The sequence below is a fragment of the Equus przewalskii genome, unplaced genomic scaffold, assembly GCF_037783145.1.
Source record: "Equus przewalskii isolate Varuska unplaced genomic scaffold, EquPr2 ChrUn-10, whole genome shotgun sequence".
In the NCBI taxonomy this organism is placed as follows: domain Eukaryota; kingdom Metazoa; phylum Chordata; class Mammalia; order Perissodactyla; family Equidae; genus Equus; species Equus przewalskii.
In genome coordinates this window covers 4032155-4055304 of record NW_027228747.1, presented here as the reverse complement: position 1 = coordinate 4055304, position 23150 = coordinate 4032155, and the positions used below count along the sequence as shown (strand labels likewise).

Here is a 23150-nt window from a genome sequence, read left to right as displayed (position 1 = left end):
AAAACAACTGCAAAAACACAGTATTGTAGAAGCCAATGTGCTTCCTCAAGAAAAGACATAGCCTCAGAAAAGACCTGAAATCTGAAGCTTTCACCTCAGTCTGATCCACAGCACACAGACAGTACAACAATAAAAAACACAGCAAACCCTGGGGGACAGGGAGAATCTGATTTCCAGAGTTATCACATCATGATTCAAATGTCCAGTTTTCACCAAAAAAAATCACAAGGTATACAAAGAAACAGCAAAATATGGCCCATGCAAAGGAACAAAAGAAACTGAGATAATATGTATCAGAGGAAGCCCAGATGTTAGATTTACTAGACAAAGACTTGAAAACAACTGTCTTTTTTTTTTTTTGTAAGATTTTATTTTTCCTTTTTCTTCCCCCTGGTACACAGTTGTGTATTTTCAGTTGTGGGTCCTTCTAGTCGTGGCATGTGGGATGCAGCCTCAGCATGGCTTGACGAGTGGTGCCATATCCACGCCCAGGATTTGAACTGGTGAAACCCTGAGCTGCTGAAGCAGAGCATGTGAACTTAACCACTCAGCCACAGGGCCAGCCCCTACAACTGTCTTACAGATGCTCCTTTAAGACACATCATTTAGCAAAGAGCTAAAGGAGATATGGATAAAGATGGGAAAACAATGTATGAACAAAATTAGAATATCAATAAAGAGATAAAGATTATAAAAAGGAATCAAAAAGAAAGTCTGGAGCTTAAATAGAATAACTGAAATGAAAAATACACTATTTCAGGTCAAAAGCAGATTTAAGCAGGCAGAAGAAAGAATTAGCAAACACAAAGATAGGACAATTGAAAGTATAGAGTCTGGGGAACAGAAAGAAAAAAAAAGTGAAAAAAGTGAATAAGAAGAGAGAGAAAAAGGGGCAGAAAGAATATCTGAAGAAATATGGCTGAAAACTTTCCAAATTTGATGAATGACGTGAATATACAAATTCAAGAAGCTTAACAAACTCAATGTCAGATAAAACATCCATACTGAGACACATTATAATCAAACTGCTGAAAGCCAAAGATAAAGAATCTTGAAAGCAGGAAGAGAGAAGCGAGTCAATACACAAGGGATCTTTGGTAAGATTATTGGCAGATTTCTCATCACAGACCTTGGAGGCCAGAAGGCAGTGGGCTGATTCAAAGAGCTGAAAGAAAAAAACTTGTCAACTGAGAATTATATATCCAGAAAAACATCCTTCAGAAATGAGGGAGAAACTAAGACTTTCTCAGATAGACAAAAACTGAGGAAGGTTGTTACCATTAGGCTTGCCCACCAACAAATTTTAAAAAGGAGTGCTGCAGGGTGAAATGAAGGAAAGCCAGACAGTAATCTGAAGCAGTATGAAGAAATAAAAATCTCCAATAAAGGCAAATACATGGACAACTATAAAAGCTAGGATTATTGTAATTTTGATTTGTAACACCACTGTTTACTTTCTATATGCTTTAAAAGACAAATACATTAAAAAATAATTATTAATCTATGTCATTGAGCACACAATGTATATACAATATATATATACACCATATATATACAATATACAATCTGTGACATCAAAACAGAAAGAGGGTGGAATGGAGCTGTATAGGAGCAGAGTTTTTGTATGTTATTGAAGTTAAGTTAGTGTAAATTCAAATTAGGTTGTTATAACTTTAGGATGTTAAATTTAATAATGTAATCCTCATGGTAACAACAAAGAAAATGTCTATGGAATACATACAAAAGAAAATAAGAGGTGAATCAAAATGTTTACTATAAAATATCAAGTAGACACAAAAGAAGACAGTAATGCAGAAAATGAGGAACCAAAAAAGCTATAAGCCATATAGAAAACAGACAGCAAAAAGGGAGAAATAAGTGTCTCCTTATCAGTAATTATTTTAAATGTAAATGGATTAAGCTATTCAATCAAAAGACAAAGATTGGCAGAATGGGTTAAAAACATGATCCAACTATATGCTGTCTACAAGTGACTCACTTTAGACACAAATAAATTGAAAGTGAAAGGATGGAAAAAAAATTTTATTCAAATAGAGAAATTTATCTCAAAAGAGAGCAGGGGTGGCTATACTAATATTGGACAAAATAGAGTTTAAATCAAATAAGGTAATAGGAGTCAGAGAAGGGTATTATATATTAAGAAAAGTTTCAATACAGCAAGAAGATATAACAATTATGAATATTTACACACCTAGTAACAGAACCTTAAAATACATGAAACAAAAGTTGACAGAACAGACAGAAATGGACAGTTTTATAATATCCCACTTTCAGTGAGGCATAGATCAAGTAGACAGAAAACAGTTAAGGAAATAGAAGACTTCAACAACATCATAAACTCATTAGACCTGACAGATATACAGAGATATACAGAGAACACTCCACCCACAACAGCAGAAGATACATTCTTCTCAAGTGCTCATGGCACGTTCCCCAGGATAGACTGTGTGTTAGGCCACAAAATAACCTCAACAGATTTCAAAAGATAGATATCACACAAAGTATCTTCTCTGACCACAATGGGATGGAATTAGAAGTCAGTAACAGAAGGAAAGCTGGAAAATTCACATATATATGGAAATTAAACAATCTTAAACAACTAATACGTCAAAGAAGAAATCACAAGGGAAATTAGAAATACTTCAAAATGGATGAGAATACTACATACTAGAATGTATGCAATACGTGAAAGCAGCGCTCAGAAGGACATTTATAGCTGTAAATGACTACATTGAAAAAAAGGAAAGAGAGGGCTGGCCCAGAGGCGTAGTGGTTAATTTTGTGCACCTTGCTATGGCAGCCCAGGGTTTGCAGATTTGGATCCCGGGCATGGACCTAGCACTGCGCGTCAAGCTGCACTGTTGTGGAATCCCACATAAAGTAGAGGAAGACTGGCACAGATGTTAGCTCAGGGCCAATCTTCCTCACAAGAAGAAGAAGAAGAAGAAGAAGAAGAAGAAGAAGAAAGATCTCAAATCAATCATTTAACTTTATACCTTAAGGAACTAGAAAAAATGGAGCAAAGTAAATCCAATGCTAGCAGAAGGAAGGAAAGATTAAAGTGGAGATAAAATAGGGAACAGAAAAACAACACAGAACAACCAAAGAAACCAAAAGTTGGTTCTTTGAAAAGATCAACAAAATTGACAAACCTTTAGCTAGACAGTCAAAGAAAAAGAGAAAAGACACAAATCAGAAATGAAAGTGGGGACATTACAACCAACCTTACAAGAGATGAAAAAGGATTATAAGAGAATATTATGGGCAGCCGGCCCCATGGCCAAGTGGTTGAGTTTGCATGCTCCGCTTTAGCAGCCTGGGTTTTCCCAGGTTTGGATCCAGGGTGCAGACATGGCACCACTCGTCAGGCCATGTTGAGGCCACATCCCACATGCCACAATTAGAAGAACTGACAAGTAAAATATACAACTATGTACTGGGGGGATTTGGGGAGAAAAAGCAATTTAAAAAAAAGAGAATATTATGAACAACTGTGAGCCAATGAATTAGACAACCTAGAAGAAATGGACAGAATCCTTGAAACACTCAAATTACCTAAACTGACTGAAGAAGAAACAGAAAATCTCAACAGATCTATAACAAGTAAAGAGATCAAATTAGTAATCAAAAACCTCCCAACAAAGAAACATCCCAGCCAGAGGGCTTCATCAGCAAATTCTACCTAACATTTAAACTAGAATTAACACCAATCCTTTCCAAACTCTTCCAAAAAATTGAAGAGGGAACACTTCCTAACTCGTTCTATAAGGCCAGGACAATCTGATACTAAAGCCAGATAAAGACATCACAAGAAAATAAAATTATAGATCAATAATCATTATTAATACAGATGCAAAAATCCTTAATAAAATATTAGGAAATTGAACCCAACAGCATATTAAAAAGATTATTCACCATGATCAAATAAAATTTATCTCAGGAATATGACATAAGAAAATCAAATGGGCAGAGAATCTGAATAGATATTTTTCCAAAGACATACAGATGGCCAAAAAATACAGGAAAAAGAGCTCAACATCACTAATCATCAGGGAAATGCAAATTAAGACCACATGAGATATCACCTTACAGCTGTTAGAATGGCTATTATTAACAAGACAGGAAATCACAAGTGCTGGCAAGGTCGTAGAGAAAAGGGAACCCTTCTCTACGTAGGAAATAACAAGTGCTGGCAAGGACGTAGAGAAAAGCAAACACTTGTGCACTGTTGGTGGGAATATAAATTGGTGCAGGCACTTTGGAAAACAGTATTGAACTTCCTCAAAAAATTAAAAATAGAACTATCATATGATCCAGCAAGTTGACTTCTGGGTATTTATCTGAAGGAAATGAAACACTAACTTGAAAAGATATATGCACCCCTATGTTCATTGCAGCATTATTTACAATAGCCAAGACATGGAAGCAACCTAAGTATGTACACACACACACGCACACACACACACACACCCAGGAATATTATTAGCCATAAAAAAGGAGGAAGTCTTGCCATCTGTGACAACATGGATGGACTTTGAGGGCATGATGCTAAGTGAAATAAGTCAGACAGAGAAAGACAAATACCATACAATCTCACTTATATGTGGAATGTACAAAAACCCCAAAAAGAAAAAAAAAATAACACAAAATCATGGGTACAGAGAATAGATTGGTGGTTGCTGGAGGTGTGCGTATGTAGCGGGGTGGGGAGGGTGAAATGGGTGAAGGTGATCAAAAGGTACAAACTTCTAGTTATAACATAAGTAAGTCCTGGGGATGTAATGTATAGCTGGAAAATTCTAGTTAATAATATTCTAGTGTTATTTGAAAGTTGCTAAGAAAGTAGATCTTAAAAGTTCTCACCACAAGAAAAAGATATTTGTACCTCTGTGTGGTGATGGATGTTAACTAGACTTATTGTAGTGATCACTTCACAATATATGCAAATATCAAATCAATATATTGTACACTTGAAACTAATATAATGTTATATGTCAATTATATCTCAATAAAAAATGTAATACATCACATTAATAGAACAAAGGAAAAAAACCCACGATTATCTCATTTGACTCAGAAAAGACATTTGACAAAAAACAAACACCCTTTCATGACAAAAACTTCTAGAAAACTAAAAATAAAAGGAAAATTCCCCAACATGATAAAGAGTATGTATGAAAAACTCACAGCTAACATCATATTCAATGGTAAAATTCTGAAAGCTTTCCCTCAAAGGTCAGGAAAAAGACAAGGATGCCTGCTTTCACCACTGCTATTCAACACTGTGCTGGAAGTTCCAGCCAGAGCTATTAGACAAAAAAGAAAAATGATTATGGGGCTGGCCCTGTGGCCAAGTGGTTAAGTTTGTGCGCTCCGCTGCAGGCGGCCCAGTGTTTCGTTGGTTCGAATCCTGGGCGCGGACATGGCACTGCTCATCAAACCACGCTGAGGCAGCGTCCCACATGCCACAATTAGAAGGACCCACAGCGAAGAATATACAACTATATACCGGGGGGCTTTGGGGAGAAAAAGGAAAAAAGTAAAATTTTTTTAAAAAAAGAAAAAAAAAGAAAAAAGATTAAAGACATCCAAATTGGAAAGGAAAAGCTAAAACTACCTCTATTTGCAGATGACATGATCCTATATATAGAAAATCCCAAAGAATTTACAAAAAAGCTATTAGAGCTAATACCAAATTCAGCTAAGTTGTAGGGGACAAGATCAACACACAGAAAATCAGTTGTTTCTATATACTAGTAATAAATAATATGAAAAGCAAATTAGGAAAGAAATTCCATTTATAATAGTGTCTAAAAGAATTAAATACTTAAGAATAAGTCTTACGAAGGAGGTAAGAGATTTGTACACTGAAACTATAAAACATTGCTGAAAGAAATTAACGAAGACCTAAATAATGGAAAGATATTCCATTTTAATGGACAGTAAGACTTAACATTGTTAAGATGTCAATTCCACCTAAAGAGAGCTACATGTTCAACACAATCTCTATCAAAATTCCCACTGCCTTTTCCATAGAAATGGACAAGCTGATCCTCAAATTCATATGGAATTGCAAGGGACCCAGAACAGCCAAAACAATCTTGAAAAAGAAGAATAAAGTTGGGGGACTCATACCTCCCGACCTCAAAACTTACTACAAAGATAGGAAGTTAAAACAGTACGGCACTGGCATAAGAACAGACATACATATCAATGCAATGGAATAGACAGCCCAGAAATAAACCCTCACATATATGGTCAACTGATTTTCAACAAGGTTGCCAAGACTATCCAAGGGGAAAAGGACAATCTTTTCAACAAACAGTTCTTGGAAACTGCATATCCACATGTCAAAGAATGAAGTTGAACCTTTATCTTACATCACATATAAAAATTAACTTCAAATGGATCAAAGAACCAAATTTAAAAACTAAAACTATAAAACTCTTAGAAGAAAGCATTGGGGAAAATCTTCATGATATTGGATTTGGCAACAGTTTCATGGATATGACACCTGAAGTGCAGCCAACAAAAGAAAAAATAGATAAACTGGACTTTATCAAAATCAAGAACTTTTGTGCATCAGGGTTACTAACAAGAAAGTGAAAAGACAACCTACAGAATGGGAGAGAATATATGCAATCATATATCTGATAAAGGATTGATATCTAGAATATATAAAGAACTTCTAAAATTCAACAACAACAGAACTCAAAAAATGGGCAAAAGACTTGAACAGACATTTCTCCAAAGAAGATATACAAATTGCTGATAAGCCCGTGAAGAGATGCTCAACTTTAGTCATTATGGAAACACAAATCAAAACCACAATGAGGTACCACTTTCACTTTCACACTTACTAGGATGGCTATAATTAAAAACAAAACAAAACAAAAAATATGAAAATAACAAGTGTTGACAAGTATGTGGAGATACTAGCATCTCATGCATGGCTGGTGAGAATGCGAAAGGGTGCAGCCTCTGTAGAAAACAGTTTGGCAGTTTCTCAAAACATAGAACTAGCATATGACCCAGAAAGCAGGAACTTTAACAGATATTTGTACACCAATGTCTGTAGCAGCATTATCCACAATAGCCAAAAGGTGGAAACAACCCATGTCCATCAAGTGATGAAATGAATAAACAAAATGTGATATATACATACAATGGAACACTATTCAGCCATAAAAAGGGATGAGATTTTGATATATGCTACAACATGACTGGACCTTGAAAACAGTATGCTTAGTAAAATAAGCCAGACATTGAAGGACAAATATTGTATGATTCCACTTATATGAGTTACTTAGTCTAGGCATATTCATACAGACAGAAGGTAGATGAGAGGTTGCCAGGGAATGAGGGGTCCAGGGAGGAAGAGTGATGTTTGGGGTGATGAGAAAACTTTGGGTATAAAGAGAGGCGATAGTTACACAACACTGTAAATTGTATACTTATGAATGGTTAAAATAATAAATGTTATCTATATTTTACCAAAATAAAAAATATTAACTATTTACCCAAAAGAAATTAAAACATGCACACAAAAACTTGTCTATAAATGTTCACAGTAGCATTATTCATAATAGCCAAAATGTGGAAATAACTCAAACGTCCATCAACTGATGAATGGACAAACAAATGCAGTACATCCATAAAATGAAACATTATTTGGCAATAAAAAGGAGTCAAGTTAAAACTGGGAAAAAACTAAGATTGGTGAATTGTATCAATTTCAATATCCTGGTTGTCATATTAAACTATAGTTTCATAAAATGTTACCAGTGTGGGATTCTGGGCAAAGCATATAAGGGATCTCTCTGTATTATTTCTTACAACTGCATGTGAATTTATAAATATCTCAATAAAAATTTCAGTAAAAAAAAATTGTTCCAAAGGTGACACTTGGCTGTGACCTCAAAGTGCCTTGCAGGAAGATGCTCCTAAAATTTTATGCCGTAGATCTAATTACTCATGTAAGTTTTTGAACTTGACCTTAAAAAAGAAAAAAGGAATGAAGTATTGATACACGCTACAACCTGGATGAACCTTGAAAACATTGTCCTAAGAAACCAGTCACAAAAAACCATAAGCTGTATGATTCCATTTATACGAAATATCCAGAGTAGGCAAATTTATAGAGACAGTCTATAGATTAGTGGTTGCCTAGAGCTGGGCAGGAAATGTGGAGAAAACTGCTAATGAGTATGGGGGGTTTATTTTTGAGGTGATGAAATGTTCTAAACTTAGATTGTGATGAAGGTTGCCCAATTGTGTGGATATTCTAAAATCTATTTAATTGTATACTTTAAATGGGTCAACTGTATGGTATGTGAATTATATCTCAATAAAGATGTTAAAAAAATTTCTCGTGAAGAATAATATTGAAGAGCTTATGGGATGGGGTGGAAGAAGGTAAGGTGAAGCTTTGGAAAACCTTCTGTACTGATTAATCAAGTCTTTTCTGACCCTCATAAGTATAGTCAAACAGTGAACAATATATCTCTTACCCAACACCCTGAATTTCTGTAGTTCTTTTCCTAACCTTAAGGTTAGGATACAGATTACAAAGTGTGGGATTATTGAATCATTTTGAGTCATCTTACCAGTGAGTAGCTCTATCCATGTTTGGACAGTTTCTGTGGGTTCAGTTGCTTTGATGTGTTTGAGAGTTTCATCCAGTAGAACATCACCTGTCGGGCTGTCTGACCTCAGCAGCACCTGTCAGGAAAGAAGGAACAAGGGGCCCTGGTTCATGCGCTTCATTCAAGTTAAAATCTTTCAATATGCCATATACATCATTAGTTAAGTGCTGTAGGAAATGCAAAGCAGCATAACATCCTGTCCCTGTCTTCCAGAAGTTTAAAATCTAGTATGAGGTGATAGTGAAGAGACAAAAATAACATATGAAGTGGGGCCTAGTGACAAACTGGATATAAATAATAATGGAGAAAAGATTCAATAATAACTCTCTAAGTCTGGAAAACCAAATCGTGAAACAATTAATAAAGGTAGGAAAGTCAGAAAAGGAAGCCAGTTTTGGGGAAAAGTTGATAAAATTTGCTTTTAACTGATACGGGATAGCCAAGTTGAAATGTCTAGCCAATAGTTAAATATGTTCCTGGGAATGGAAAAAAAGACAGGCGTAGAAATTTGGGAGCTACTATCATGAACGTGATAGATGAAGCTGTAAAGGTAGATGATATCTCAAAAGGATAGAAAGTTTTGCAAAGGGATACAAACTGAGACTTACATGTTAAGGAATGGGGAAGTAAAGGAAATAGGGCACAGTGACAGAAGCGAGAAAACGTAATATAACAAAGCCCAGGAAAGGATAAATATTCAAGTAGGAGGAGGTGGTCAAAAGTGTCAAATGTCACATACAGGTTAAAAGAGAAAAATAAATTGAAGACTGAATAGAAGCTAGTGACACCTAAGAATGTAGTTTTAGTAGAGTGCTGAGTATGACAGTGAAGTTGTGAGTAGAAGAAAGAGTAGTAAGAAAATGGACTTCCAGTAAATGGAAGGAGAGTAATTGAATGGTTATCTGAGGATGACCAGAGTTAAGTAAAGACTACACCTGACCCAAATGTTTGCCTTCTCCTATATTATACTATCTTTCATAATGTTGCAGCTATAGATATAGAGGAAGAAATAATCAACAGCATTCTAAATGTGATTTTTCTGCACAAAAAAGAAGACAAAACCGTGAACTTATAACTATTAGACTATGGATATCGAATTTCTTCCTCTGCTATAGGGTAATTAAACCTGTTAGACAATGGGACAGCTGAGTCAGTGATATTTATCTTGTCTCAGTACTCAAATCGCCCTATTTCTCCAAAATGGACCATTCGTATCTGCCCTTTTATAAGTTAAGAGGATGTTCACAGAAGATGTTGTACCTTTCTGTCTAGTAATCGCTTCTTACGCATGGTGGGGGGTTCCAGCGAGATTCGACCCCGCATGGCCAGCTCTATCAGGATGCCCCCTCGCAGGCCAGATGATATGCAGTCATTCCAGAAAGATGTGTAACCCTAGAAAAGGGGGAAAGAGAAGAGAAACCATGTTCTCAAAGAGATCCAGACTTGCAGCAAATACCCTAAGAATGGTCCACTTGGTTGTGATTCATTACTTGTGATTCGCATCACATTGCAGGAACTCAAAATGAAGTAGAGAATCAAAGAATCTCTCTTTAATTCCCTTAATCTAAACTCCCCCAAATATTATCTTCTGTCTGACTTCAAACTCTTTGTGAATTCCTATGGTTCAGCTGTTAGTTAACTGGCATATCAAATTTTAATTTTTGAGAAGAATTTTGGCTTCTTTGACATCTGTTTCCATGACACTCTAAATTTCAGAGTGGGATACAAATAAGTCAAGAAGAAAAATGTATAAACCCTTTGAGCCTTTCACTCCTCTAAGATACGTATTATTTGCAAAATATTATTATTATTTTGATGGATGGTATAGTAGAAACTCAACTCTGCTACTGACTAGTTGAGTGCCTCGGGTATGTTACTTAACCTTTCTCAAGTGCAATGTCCTCACCTGTAAAATGGGGACACTAACATTTATCTTTATAAGTTTGCTGGGAGGAATAAATGAGGCATTATATATAAGAAAACACTTAGCATAGTGCCTGGCATAAAGTAGGCACTAAATGTTAGTTTCCCTTCCCTTCCCTCTAGGAGCTGGAGGGGATACAAAGACATATAAGAAATAGCCACTCTCTTAAGGAGCTGAAAGTCTAGCAGGAAAGACCATGCAAACTTGAGGAAAGTTCTGTGATAACACAAAATTTAAATAAAAGCTCAGTTGAAAAAGCAACAGAAGAGACAGACATAACTATTGGAAGTTTGGTTTAGATGATAGTTTTTCAAATTATAAATCACTTTTGGGCTAGAGTAATCAAGAACTCTTATGGGACTTGAACTGGGGTTTGAAGAATAGGTTGACTTTGGCAGAGAAAGGGTTTTTCAGATGAAGGAAATCATCCAAATTCTACCTATGCTTCAAAAAACTATCCTAAGCAAAAGAGTCAAGGAAGGATACCTTAAATATGTTTAGAGATCTAACTCAAGGATTTAAAGAGAAATCCTGAGATCAAGTTGGTTGGGGGCCAGGCTGTGGAAAGTCTTGATGCTTTGAACTTCTTACTGAAAAGCAATATTGAATCCTGAAAGTTTTGAGCAAGCAGTTATGATTAACACCAAGAAGACCCATCAGAGTTATCAGAACTGTTCAACACTCTTCAGCTATCTTTGGGCAGAGCATTCTCTCTCACTGGAGAGAAGGTGAGGGAGATGTGGCAGGGAGGTTTAGCATGGCTTTAAAGCAACACCAAAACTAAATCACTGTTCATAGCAGTAATGCCTAATATTTATTGAATACTCTTTATGTAATAGATTTGTGCTAAGCTTTTTTGCATGCATTATCTGATTATATCTTCATAATAATCCTATAAGGGAGGTACTACTATTAGTCACAGTTTAAAGATGAGGAAATTAAGGCTGATGGAGGTTACTAACATGACAGACATCACAAAACTAAATAGTGGCAAAGACTTTTTTTATTAAAAAATCTTTTTTAATTCCATTTTTCCTCTTTATTGGTTTGGGAGTTACACATTCTCTTTTCTTTAGGAAAGTTATCCTTGAAATTTTAATGTGCATTACAATTAATTTAAAATTAATATAAGATCTATTTTTAAAATGAATCAATATTTTAACCACTCTCCTAGTTGACCAATATTTCTTCTTTTTTTATCTCACAAACTAGATATTATCATTAGCATCATAATTATTTTATACAGGTAGTACTTGTTTAGATTTACTCAGACGCTTACCAATTTCTTTGCTCACCATTCCTTCTTGCATCCCAGACCTCCTTTCTGGTACAATTTTCCTTCTTCCTAAAGCAGAATTTCCTTAAATGAAAGTCCGTTCGAGGCAAACTCTAGTGTGTTTACCTGAAATGTCTTCATTTTACCATTGTTCTCGAAAGTTTCTCTGGACATAAAATTCTAGGTTGCCAGTTTTCTCTTATCACATTGAAGATAATACACCTTCTTCTTCTAGAAGGCTTGATTGTTGCAGCATGAAATCTATCATTCTTATTGACTGTGGTTTCTTTGTAGGTGATTGGTGTTTTTTCTTCAGTCCTTTAAGATCTTCTCTCTTGCTGTTTTGCAGTTTGACTACAATGACTGTGTGTGAATTTACTTATCCTGTTTGGTCTACGCTTCCTGTATCTGTAGGTTCATTTCTTAGTTCTCAAAAATTCTCAGTTCTTATCTTTTAAGAATTTTGGCTTTCCTCCATTTTCTTTATTCTTTCCTTCTGGGACTTCAATCTTTCTCATTCAACCTCCATGTCTTTAAAACTCTCTTTTTTCTGTTTCCTTTGTCTCTATGTTGCTTTCTGAAGAATTATTTCATATCTGGCTTCCAATTTACTCTCTCCATATGTATCTAATGTGTTAAACGAACCCTGACATTTTGATTTCAACTATTTTCACATCTAAAAGTTCTATGCAGTTATTTTTCACATTTGCCTGGTCATTTGTGATCATTTCTTTTTGTTGATTTTGCGATTCTTTTATCTCTTTAAAAACATCATAGATATTTTATATTGTCTGATCATTTCAATATCCAAGATCCTTGAATGACCTATTGTTATTTCTGCTGATTCTTTCTCATGAGTGTTTCTTTGTACATAAGATACTTGATTTGATATTTAACTTTTTGTGAATCTGTGAGATTCTGGAGGCCTAAACTGAGGATGCCTTCCTCCAGAGAGGAAGATCTGCATTTGCTTCTGCCGAGAGTCAGACATGCAGGGAGTGGGAGACTGCCTCACAACTGGGATCACATTTAAACCTGGCTTCCCCATTTTTTCTCAACCCCAGGATTTATTCCTGAATCTCTGGACTGATTTGGTAATTTGCCCCAGGGCAATCTGGTTTTTGATTGTCTATTGCTCACCTCTAGGAGATTAAAAAAATTTTTTTTTCCTGAGGAAGATTAGTCACGAGCTAACTTCTGTTGCTAATCGTCCTCAATATGTTTTTTGCTTGAGGAAGATTAGTCCTGAGCTACCATCTCTGTCAATCTTCCTCTACTTTATACGTGGGTTGCCGCCAGTGTGGCTGATGAGTGGTGTAGGTCTGTGCCTGGGATCTGAACCCATGAAACTGGGCCACCAAAGCAGAATGCACCGAACTTAACCACTACGCCAGGGTGCTGGCTCCTCTAGGATTTTAATTTTGTTGTTTGTTTGGGAGCCCTGAAGATTTCCTTTACTTTCCGAAGGCCCAGCGATACATTAAAAATTAAGTTTAGGGGCTGGCCCCATGGCCGAGTGGTTAAGTTCGCATGCTCCGCTGCAGGCGGCCCACTGTTTTATTGGTTTGAATCCTGGGTGCGGACATGGCACTGCTCATCAAGCCACGTTGAGGCAGCGTCCCACATGCCACAACTAGAAGGACCCACAATGAAGAATATACAACTATGTACTGGGGGGCTTGGGGAGAAAAAGGAAAAAATTTAAAAAATTAAAAAAAATTAAGTTTATTCAAGACTTTAATATCTGACCATTATACTGCCAGAGGTAGAGGTCTTCCATTCCATTTCTTCCAGAGCCAGGATGATCTTTAAGCTCAAATCTAATTACATAACTCCCTTCCCTTCTACTTAAAAATGTTTCAAATTCTCCTCCCAGTCAAGTCCCAATTCCTTAGTATAGCACTCAAACCAGGGGGCTGCTTACTAGTCTCTCTCCAGTCTCTTTTCCTTAGCACACTTTGCTCTAGCTTTCCAGAACTACTTTAAGTATACTTAATGCATCATGTTGCCTCTGGCCTTTGCACACATAGTTCTCCCTGTTGTAGAAGAACCGGCACTCTTCCTTCCCCAACCCCTCCCCATTCTTAAGAACTGAGTACAGAGGTCGCATCTTCCATGAAACTGTCTCTAACACTGTGTTTCCCTCCACTCCACCCTCCAGGTTAGGTTCCTCACCTAGGTGTGTCTATATACATATATATACTTCTCCCCTATCACTTATTATATTACATTGCAATCAACTGTTTGTCCTTAGTAGACTATAAAATTCCTTAAGAACAGAGTATCTGACTGATACATAGTACTTCTCAATAAATGTTTCCTGAAAGCATAAACTTATGATTGAAAGTAAATATGTTAACCTGGCAAAAGGTTGGCTTGAACCAGACACATCCCTACACATATCCAAACTTCCTGATGGCCTGATCTTAGACTCAAAACTGGGATTAGTTTCCTTCATTGCCTGCCTCATGCCTACTTCAAGAGTCATATTTGTAATTCCTCTTTAAGGAAGGAGTGAGCTTTTTCTTTAGATCAGTACTTGGTTTTATACAACTTAGCTGTCTATAGAACTTAACCTTATACAATTAAGGTTAAACTATAACTTACTTTAGAACATGTTATTTACTTAGGCATAATTTCTACATAATCCTGATGACTTTATAAGTGTCAACAGGTGCACAAACATTTCAGCCAGTATCAAAGCAATTATAGGAAAGCTTCCCTTTATCATTTCTTCCTGACCATATAAATTTTGTTTCAGTGACAGTGATGTCAGGTTGTCAACAGAACTATAAATGAGACGCACTGTAAATAAGGAAACAGTGGAGACCAGGATGTAGAAATTGGGTTTCACCTTTTTCCATCATAGTATCTCATAATAGGTAAAACTCTTCAAATAAGTTTTTAAAAAGCTTCTTTTTATTGAGTCATATGCCACAATAGAAAAAAGTACAAAAATACACAGGTAGAGTTTTAAAAAATAATTATAATTCTAAGGTCCATTTTCCTGTAAATATATCTAGCTCTTTGGTGAATTCTCAAACCATCTATGATAAAGATTCTGTGTTAAAGGGCCAGTGCTTTAGTATGCAGGATGATCTAGCACGTACATACTAAAGTTCACCATTCAATCATTAAATTTAATTACCAAAGGATATATACATGAGGGAAAGAGAAAGAGAAACATTTTAGGATCTACTAAAATAAATGGAATCACACATTGCCTCATGACTAACAGAGAATCTTGGAGGACTGGCGGAATGAGATCTTTGGATAGTGGACTTTGTTTTGTCTTGACTGTAAACACATGATTGAAAAAAAGAAAGAAAAAAAGATCACATTATAGAAATGTATAATTTATAAAGTGAAAGTCTCCTATCTTATCTGCTCCAGATAACAGTTTAGTGGGTATTTTCCTAGATTTATATACATATTCTAATATACATTTATTAATATTATTTACAGAAATGAGATCATACTGAGTGCAACTTTTCCACTCACTCATTATTTTGGATATCTTTCCACATCAGTAAATATAGATCTGTTTCATTCATTGTAATGGCTGCAAAGTATTTAATTTTAGATGCACTATAATTTGTCTATCTAAGCCCTTACTGATGTATTTGGGTTGCTCAAAGTTTTTTGCCATTACAAAATGCTATAAAGAGTATTTGTGCGGGTATTTCTGTTGAAAAAATTCCTAGAAGAAATTTTCGGGTCAAAGATTATACATATTTAAATTTTTTATAATGTCATTTTGCTCTTGTAAAAGGTTGGGCAATGAGATTTCCATAAATTCAGTCAATACTTTATGCTGAATTTCCGCCTAGTCAAGTATTCCTTATTCAAACTTCCTTGAAGACACACCTTAAATCAACTCTGAAGTTGCCTGCTTAGGGTAAAGATTTTAAAGTTGTCTGCTTGGGGTAAAAAAAAGGCAAGAAAACAAAGAAACTTAAAGCATCATTAAAAACTATGCTAACATGAGCATAAGCTATAGCTAACATTAGGATAACATTAGAAAATCCTTTGGATAAAGCTGAATGAAAAAGAGCCAAATACATAATTGTGTATTCAAGATTATCACAATTATGTAAAATACCATCTATGTTAAAAAAAGGTTTTCTAATTTTTCTAAATTATCTACACTGAGAAAATATCATTTTATTAGGAAAAACCTCAGAAAAAATAATCCTTCCCTCCCCCCAAATCTGAAGATTCAAAGTTAAAATTGCTTCATCTTCCAAGAGAGAAAGAATCTTATTGTGTCTTCTTGAAGCCTTTTCTATATGCCCAATTCCAAAGGCTAAAGTCTGTGTAATTATCTCCAGGATTGTCAAAAATTATACAAGAAAAAAAATTATATAAGCAAAACTAATTTTATTTCACTTTTTTCCTCTAAGAAAAAACTCTAAGAAGAGTTAATACACTGTTTTCCTTATTTGATCTAAATTCCTCTTTTATAAATTAATGTGATTCATTCCAACTCCTATTTATATTTCTATGTCTACAGAGCCAATAGAGACATTTCACTAAAGAGATTATGCATTAAAAGCTCACTCTGCTTAATCATAATGGGAATGAGGAACTGTGACCTGGATGTTATTCTGGTTTAACAGATGATTTCAGCATGACTGGGAAGGATGGATTATAAAGTTAGACAAACAGACAAAATTTCTAAACAAACTACATGAAGATAATATCCTTTCAGGCTTATTCAGGAAGTTGGGTGGAAAGATGCAAAACTAGTCATAATGACCAATTTATTAGTTTTCTCAGGGCCTCCAGTTGAGATTCTTTTTCCTTAAAATAAAGCCATTATCAAAAGTTCAGGGAAAAACCAACACGGTAATACCTTGCCAGTGAAAAAGAAATCCAAAATAAAGGAAAGCAATTGGTAATCTTTGAATATTCCTACAAAAGATTTAAATCTCATTCTGGCCAGTAAAACTATCCTTTATTTATTACTCTAAAAATTTTAAAGTGATTGTAGCACCAAAAACGGTAACTTATGTCTTTCTTTTTCCCACAGTCTGATACTTATGAGAAAAAGGAATTTTCATTACTACACACTATCCAAAGAGAATAGAACAAAAGAGATATTTGAGAAGGGGGAGTAAAAATCTAAAACTATGTTTAGGGCTCTAAATCTACTTCCCCACATCTCCTCGAATGATTTAAAATAGATTTATTAACACTTAAAGGCAATTATGGTATGTTCAAACCCTAGAAAAGCAAAACTAGGTAAATGAAGATATTTCATTTGTTTTCAAATAGTTTTTTTCTCCCTGATGAAAAAGTAGTATAACACATTTTAGAAAATTTGGAAAGAAAAGAAGAACCATAAAAAATAAAACAAAAATTAGTCATAAATTCCATCATTCTATTATCATTTGGGTGTATGTAAAACCAGATTTTTCTTTATAGATATAATACACATATCTTCTCTCCTACCCATCAATTTTCCCATCTGCTTCTTCCTCAACCTCAATTCTGGGATTTTCCTTCATAAAACAGCTTTGAGTGAATTATGCAACAACAGAACATGTATCTCATAAACTTTCATAAAACATTGGGGGTACAGGTGGTAGAAGAAACCATGAGAATGGTAATTTCATCATCTTTCATAACAGGGAGTCGACAGGATATTATCTAAAATTGAATCATGTGGTTAAGAAAACATGACCCCATTCCTTTCTTTTACCATTTCCAAACGTACACAAAATAGAGAGATTATGAACCTCTATGTATCCTCTAGCTTCAACAGCTCCCAATATAATCTTCTTTCATCTATACCTCTCACCCTATGCCCAGATTATTTCAGTGAAAATCCTATTATTGTAACATGGTGTCCATAAAATACTCCAACACCCTCCTCAAGAGATGAAGGTTTTTTAAAAAAACTGGAATACTAATATCAACATCACACCTAAAAAAATTAAGAATTCCTTAATATTATCAAATACTCAATAAGCCTTCAAATTCCATCAATTTTTTTTTTTCTGCTTTTTCTCCCCAAATCCCCCCAGTACATAGTTGTATATTTTAGTTGTGGGCCCTTCTAGTTGTGGCATGTGGGATGTCTCCTCAATGTGGCCTCATGAGCGGTGCCATGTCCACGGCCAGGATCTGAACCAGTGAAACTCTGGGCCGCTGAAGCGGAGCGTGCAAACTTAACCACTTGGCCATGGGGCCGGCCGGCCCCACATCAATTGTTTAATATATGGTTTGAGTCAGGAGCCAAGCAACGTCCACACATAGCCTTGTTTTTTATAAGCTCTTTTTTTAAACCTTAGTGGGGACTTTTAGTAAATAATATCTTGTGATGAAGAAAAGCAATATTCAGTTTAACTTCAATTTCCTTTTTATGTCAAATTCAAGTAACCTTAATCACATTTTTAAAAAATGGAATAAATCATACTACATGTGCTATTTTCAAAGTAAAATGTAATAAATATAATTTTACTTAAATTTAACATAAGAAGTGACTAAAAGAATTAACTTCAAACATTTAGTTATTCCAAGAGACATTTCCTAAAAGACTCCTTTCTAAAGTTAAGAAAAAAGATTATTGAGGTTGGGGTCATTTATTTAAGTAAATGTTTCAATTTTTCGACAATATCTAATTGACTCGCTATAAAAAATAAAAGTTTGGGGCTGGCCTCGTGGCCAAGTGGTTAAGTTCGTGTGCTCTGTTTTGGTGGCCCAGGGTTTCGCTGGTTCGGATCCTGGGCGCGGACATTGCAGCGCTCATCAAGCCATGCTGAGGAGGCGTCCCACATGCCACAACTAGAATGACCCACAACTAAAAATACATAACTATGTACAGGGGGCCTTTGGGGAGAAAAATGAAAAAATCTTAAAAAAAAATAAAGTAAAAGTTAATGTCTCTCCCACACTTTCTCCCATCTTTATTCCTTTACTTCTCAATTTTTAAATGATAAATTTATATGGTTATTATTATTTTTTATTGGTATATAGTTGACATATAACTTTATATGTTAGTTTCAGGTATGCAACATAATGATTTTATATCACCGAACATAGTTTTTTTCTTGTGATGTGAACTTTTAAGATCTGCTCTCTCAGCAACTTTCAAATGTACAGCATCATTAAATATAGTCATCACACTGAACATTACGTCTCCAGGACTTATTTATTTTATAACTGAAATTTTGTACCTTTTGCCCACATTTACCCATTTCACTCAACCTCTAACCCCCATCTCTGGTAACCATCAATCTGTTCTCTGTATCTATGAGCCTTTTTTTTTAATTCCACATATAACTGTGATCATAAGATATTTATCTTTCTCTGTATGACTTATTTCACTTTGGTTATTATTTATTGAGATTTTATATGTGTCAGGCTCTCAGTTAAACATTTTATATAAGTAATTTAATTTCTCACAATATCACTATGAAGTCAATATTATCTCTATAAAATAAGTATAAAGAAAAAAATGTGGAAACTGAGGCCAAGTCCTATCTTTAGTAAGTGGTAGACTTTGGATTTGAACATAGATATAACTGCTTCTAAGCCTGTGCTTTTAGAGACTGCCTATAAGGAAACCAGAAAATACAGTACCTAAGCACATGGAGAGGTATGATAAATGCAAGGGAATTCAGAGAATCGAAAGGTCACTGCTGGATTTGTGATGGGGTTTGAAAGGAAATGCAGAATTTAAATTGAAACAAACTATGGAGAAAGTAACATGGCAGGAATATATAAAAGACAAATGTGGGGATTCAGGGATGATGGCAGAGAAGGATGCACCAGAAACCTGTCTTCTCACCTAGACAACAACTGCACCAGCAGAATCTGTCTGATATAAATATTTTGGAACTCTGGAGTGTATTGCAGGCTTGCAACTTCCAGGGAAAGGCCTGTGGTTAATTTCATTCAATTTCAGCTCTTAGCTTAGCAGGGCTACCCATCCTCCATCCCCTAGCCCCATGGCAGGCAGCCATGCATGTGTTCTTGGAGCAGCTTATATGCAGCTTCTGGAAGCCATGGTGGGCAATAAGGACCCTGTCCTCCAAATATCAGGGATCTGCATTCTGATCACTGATTGCTGCTTCTGATCACGAAGGTGCAGATACAGAGGCCACTGTGGTAACCTCCTCCTTTGTTGCAAGCCCTTCCCCTTCCAGCTGAAGTGACTTCCAGGTGATTTAAATGGTTGATGCCTTTCTCCATCCCTTCATTTTTCTCTTTTTCCTCCTTTGGGAGCCAGATTCAAAGACTAAGACCTTCAAAAGCAACAACATATACAGGGAAAATCAGAAAGTCACCTCAAATGCCCAAGGAAAGGCACAGGCTCAGAAAAGACTTGAGAAGACCTTAAGTTTACATCTTACGCTGACCCTCAGTACAGAGACAGCTTACAGCAATTAAACAACAACAAAAAAGAAGATTACACCATACACAAAAATCAACTCAAAATGGATTAAAAACTTGAATGTAACACCTGAAACTGTAAATCTACTAGAAGAAAATACAGGAGGTGAACTCTTTGACATTGGTCTTGGCAAAGCATTTTTGGATTTCACACCAAAAGCACAAGCAACAAAAGCAAAAATCAGCAAGTGAGGCTACATCACACTAAAAAGCTTCTGCCCAGCAAAGGAAAGCATCAGCAAAATGAAAAAGCAACATATGGAATGGGAGAAAATATTCACAAACCACATATCCGATAAGGGGTTAACATCAAAAATATATATGGAACTCATGTAACTCAACAGCAAAAAATGAAATAACCCAATTAAAAAATGGGCAAAGGGGGCCGGCCCAGTGGCACAGTGGTTAAGTGCACATGTTCCGCTTTGGTGGCCCAGGGTTCGCTGGTTCCGATCCAGGGTGTGGACATGGCACCACTCATCAAGCCATGCTGTGGCAAGCGTCCCACATATAAAGTAGAGGAAGATGGGCACGGATGTTAGCTCAGGGCCAGTCTTCCTCAGCAAAAAGAGGAGGATTGGCAGATGTTAGCTCAGGGCTGATCTTCCTCAAAAAAAAATAAATAAATAAGTAAAAAAAATAAATAAGAAAAAGGCAAAGGATCTGAATAGACATTTTTCCAAAGAAAACATACCAGATGGGCAACAGGTACATGAAAAAAAGTGCTCAACATCACTAACTATCAGGGAAATGCAAATCAAAATTATGATGAGCTATCACATTACACCTGTTAGAATGGCTATTATCAAAGACAAGAGATAAGAAATACTAGTGAGGATGTGGAGAAGAGGGAACCCTGGTACACTGTTGGCAGGAATGTAAACTGGTACAGCCACTATGGAAAACAGTATGGAAGTTCCTCAAGAAATTAAAAATAGAACTACCATATGATCTTGCAATCCTACTTCTGGGTATATACCCAAAGGAAACAAAACCACTATCTTGAAGAGAGATCTGTACTTCTACGTTCACTGGAACATTACTTACAATAGTCAGGGTTTGGAAACAACCTAAGTGTCCATCAATGGATGAAGAGATAAAGAAAATATGGGGGGCTAGTCCCATGGCCAAGTGGTTAAGAAGTTCGCGTGCTCTGCTATGGCGGCCCATGGTTTTGCTGGTTCGGATCCTGGGTGTGGACATGGCACCGCTCATCCGGCCATGTTGAGGTGGCATCCTATGTGTCACAACTAGAAGGACCCACAACCAAAATGTTCAATTATGTACTGGGGGGATTTGGGGAGAAAAAGCAGAAAGAAAAAAAAAAGGTGTTAAAAAAAAGAAAATATGATCTATATGTGTGTGTATATATATATTTATCCTATAAATATATACATGTAATATTATTCAGCCTTAAAAAAGGAAATCTTGTCATTTGCAACAACATGGATGAGTGAGCCTGGAGGGCATTATGCTAAGTGAGATAAGTCAGGCAGAGAAGACGAACACTGCATGCTATCACTTAACATATGGAGTCTAAACAAACCAAGTTCACAGAACAGAGTAGTAAAGTATAAAAGTTGCCAGGGGCTGGGGGGTGGGGAAAATGGAGAGACATTGGCAAAAGGGTACAGGCTTTCAGATATAAGATGAATAAGGTCTGAGGATCTAATGTATAACATGGTGACTATAGTTGTTAACACTGTATTGTATAATGGAAATTTGCTAAGAGAACAGAACTTAAATGTTCCCACCAAAAAAAAAAAAGGTAAATATGTTAGGTAATAGATGTGTTAATTAACACAATGGGGGGAATCTCTTCACAATGTATACATATATCAATTCATCATATTGTACACTTTAAATATCTTACAATTTTGTCAATTATACCTAAATAAAGCTGAAAAAAATAAAAGCAAAACAAAACAAAACAGAAACAGAAAACCACAACCTGGGGAAGTGGCAGAATCTGATTTCCAGAGTTACCATATCATCGGATTCAAACGTCCACTTTTCAACCAAAAAAAATCACAAGGCATATTAAGAAACAGTTCAGCATGCCCACTCAAAGGAAAAAATAAACCACCAGAAACTGTCCCAGAAAAGACTAGATGGCAGACCTAGTAAAGACTTAAAACATCTAAAAGATTCTCAAAGAACTAAAGGAGGATGTGGAGAAAGTCAAGAAAATGATATATGAACAAAATGGAGATAACAATGAAGAGAAAGAAAACCTAGAAAGAAGTCAAAAAGAAATTCTTGAGCTAAAAAGTATAATAACTGAAATGAAAAATTCACTAGAGGGATTCAAAGGCAGATTTGAGCAGGCAAAAGAAAGTGTTAACAAATTTGAAGATAGGGCAATTAAAATTATTGAGTCTGAAGGACAGAAAGAAAAAAATTGAAGAATAATGAACAGAGCCCAGGCAACCATGAGACATCAACAAAAGTGAACCAACATACACATTCTGGGACTCCCAGAAGGAGAAAACAGAGAAAAAGGGACAGAGAGATTATCTGAAGAATTAATGGCCAAAAACTTCCCAAGTTTGATGAAAGACACGAATATAAACATACTAGAAGCTCAAGGAATTCCAAATTGGATGAACTCAAAGAGGTGCACACTGAGTCACATTAACATCAAACTGTTGAAAGCCAAAGAGAGAATCTTGAAAAAGCAGTGAGAGAGAAGCGACTTGTTACATGCAAGGGATCCTCAGTGAGATTATGAACAGATCTCTCATCAGAAACTTTGGAGGCCAGGAGGCAGTGGGCTGATATATTCAAAGTGCTAGAAGAAAACAATCTGTCAACCAAGAATCGTGTATCTGGCAAAACTGTCTTTCAAAAGTGAAGGAGAAATTAAGACATTTCCAGATAAACA

The 23150-nt window shown here is 35.8% G+C and overlaps 1 protein-coding gene across 3 annotated transcripts in view; it reads right to left on the bottom strand.

Annotated features, from left to right (window-relative positions):
- Nucleotides 1-23150, bottom strand: part of GOLPH3L (golgi phosphoprotein 3 like) — a 44939-nt gene that overhangs the window by 6688 nt on the left and 15101 nt on the right. For all 3 annotated transcript variants that reach the window (XM_008514928.2, XM_008514929.2, XM_070607119.1), the window contains exons 3-4: nt 9927-10058; nt 8628-8742 (exon numbers count right to left, since the gene is read on the bottom strand). In XM_008514928.2, the coding sequence (XP_008513150.1) occupies nt 8628-8742; nt 9927-10058 (247 nt within the window). The remainder of the gene's footprint in view (nt 1-8627; nt 8743-9926; nt 10059-23150) is intronic.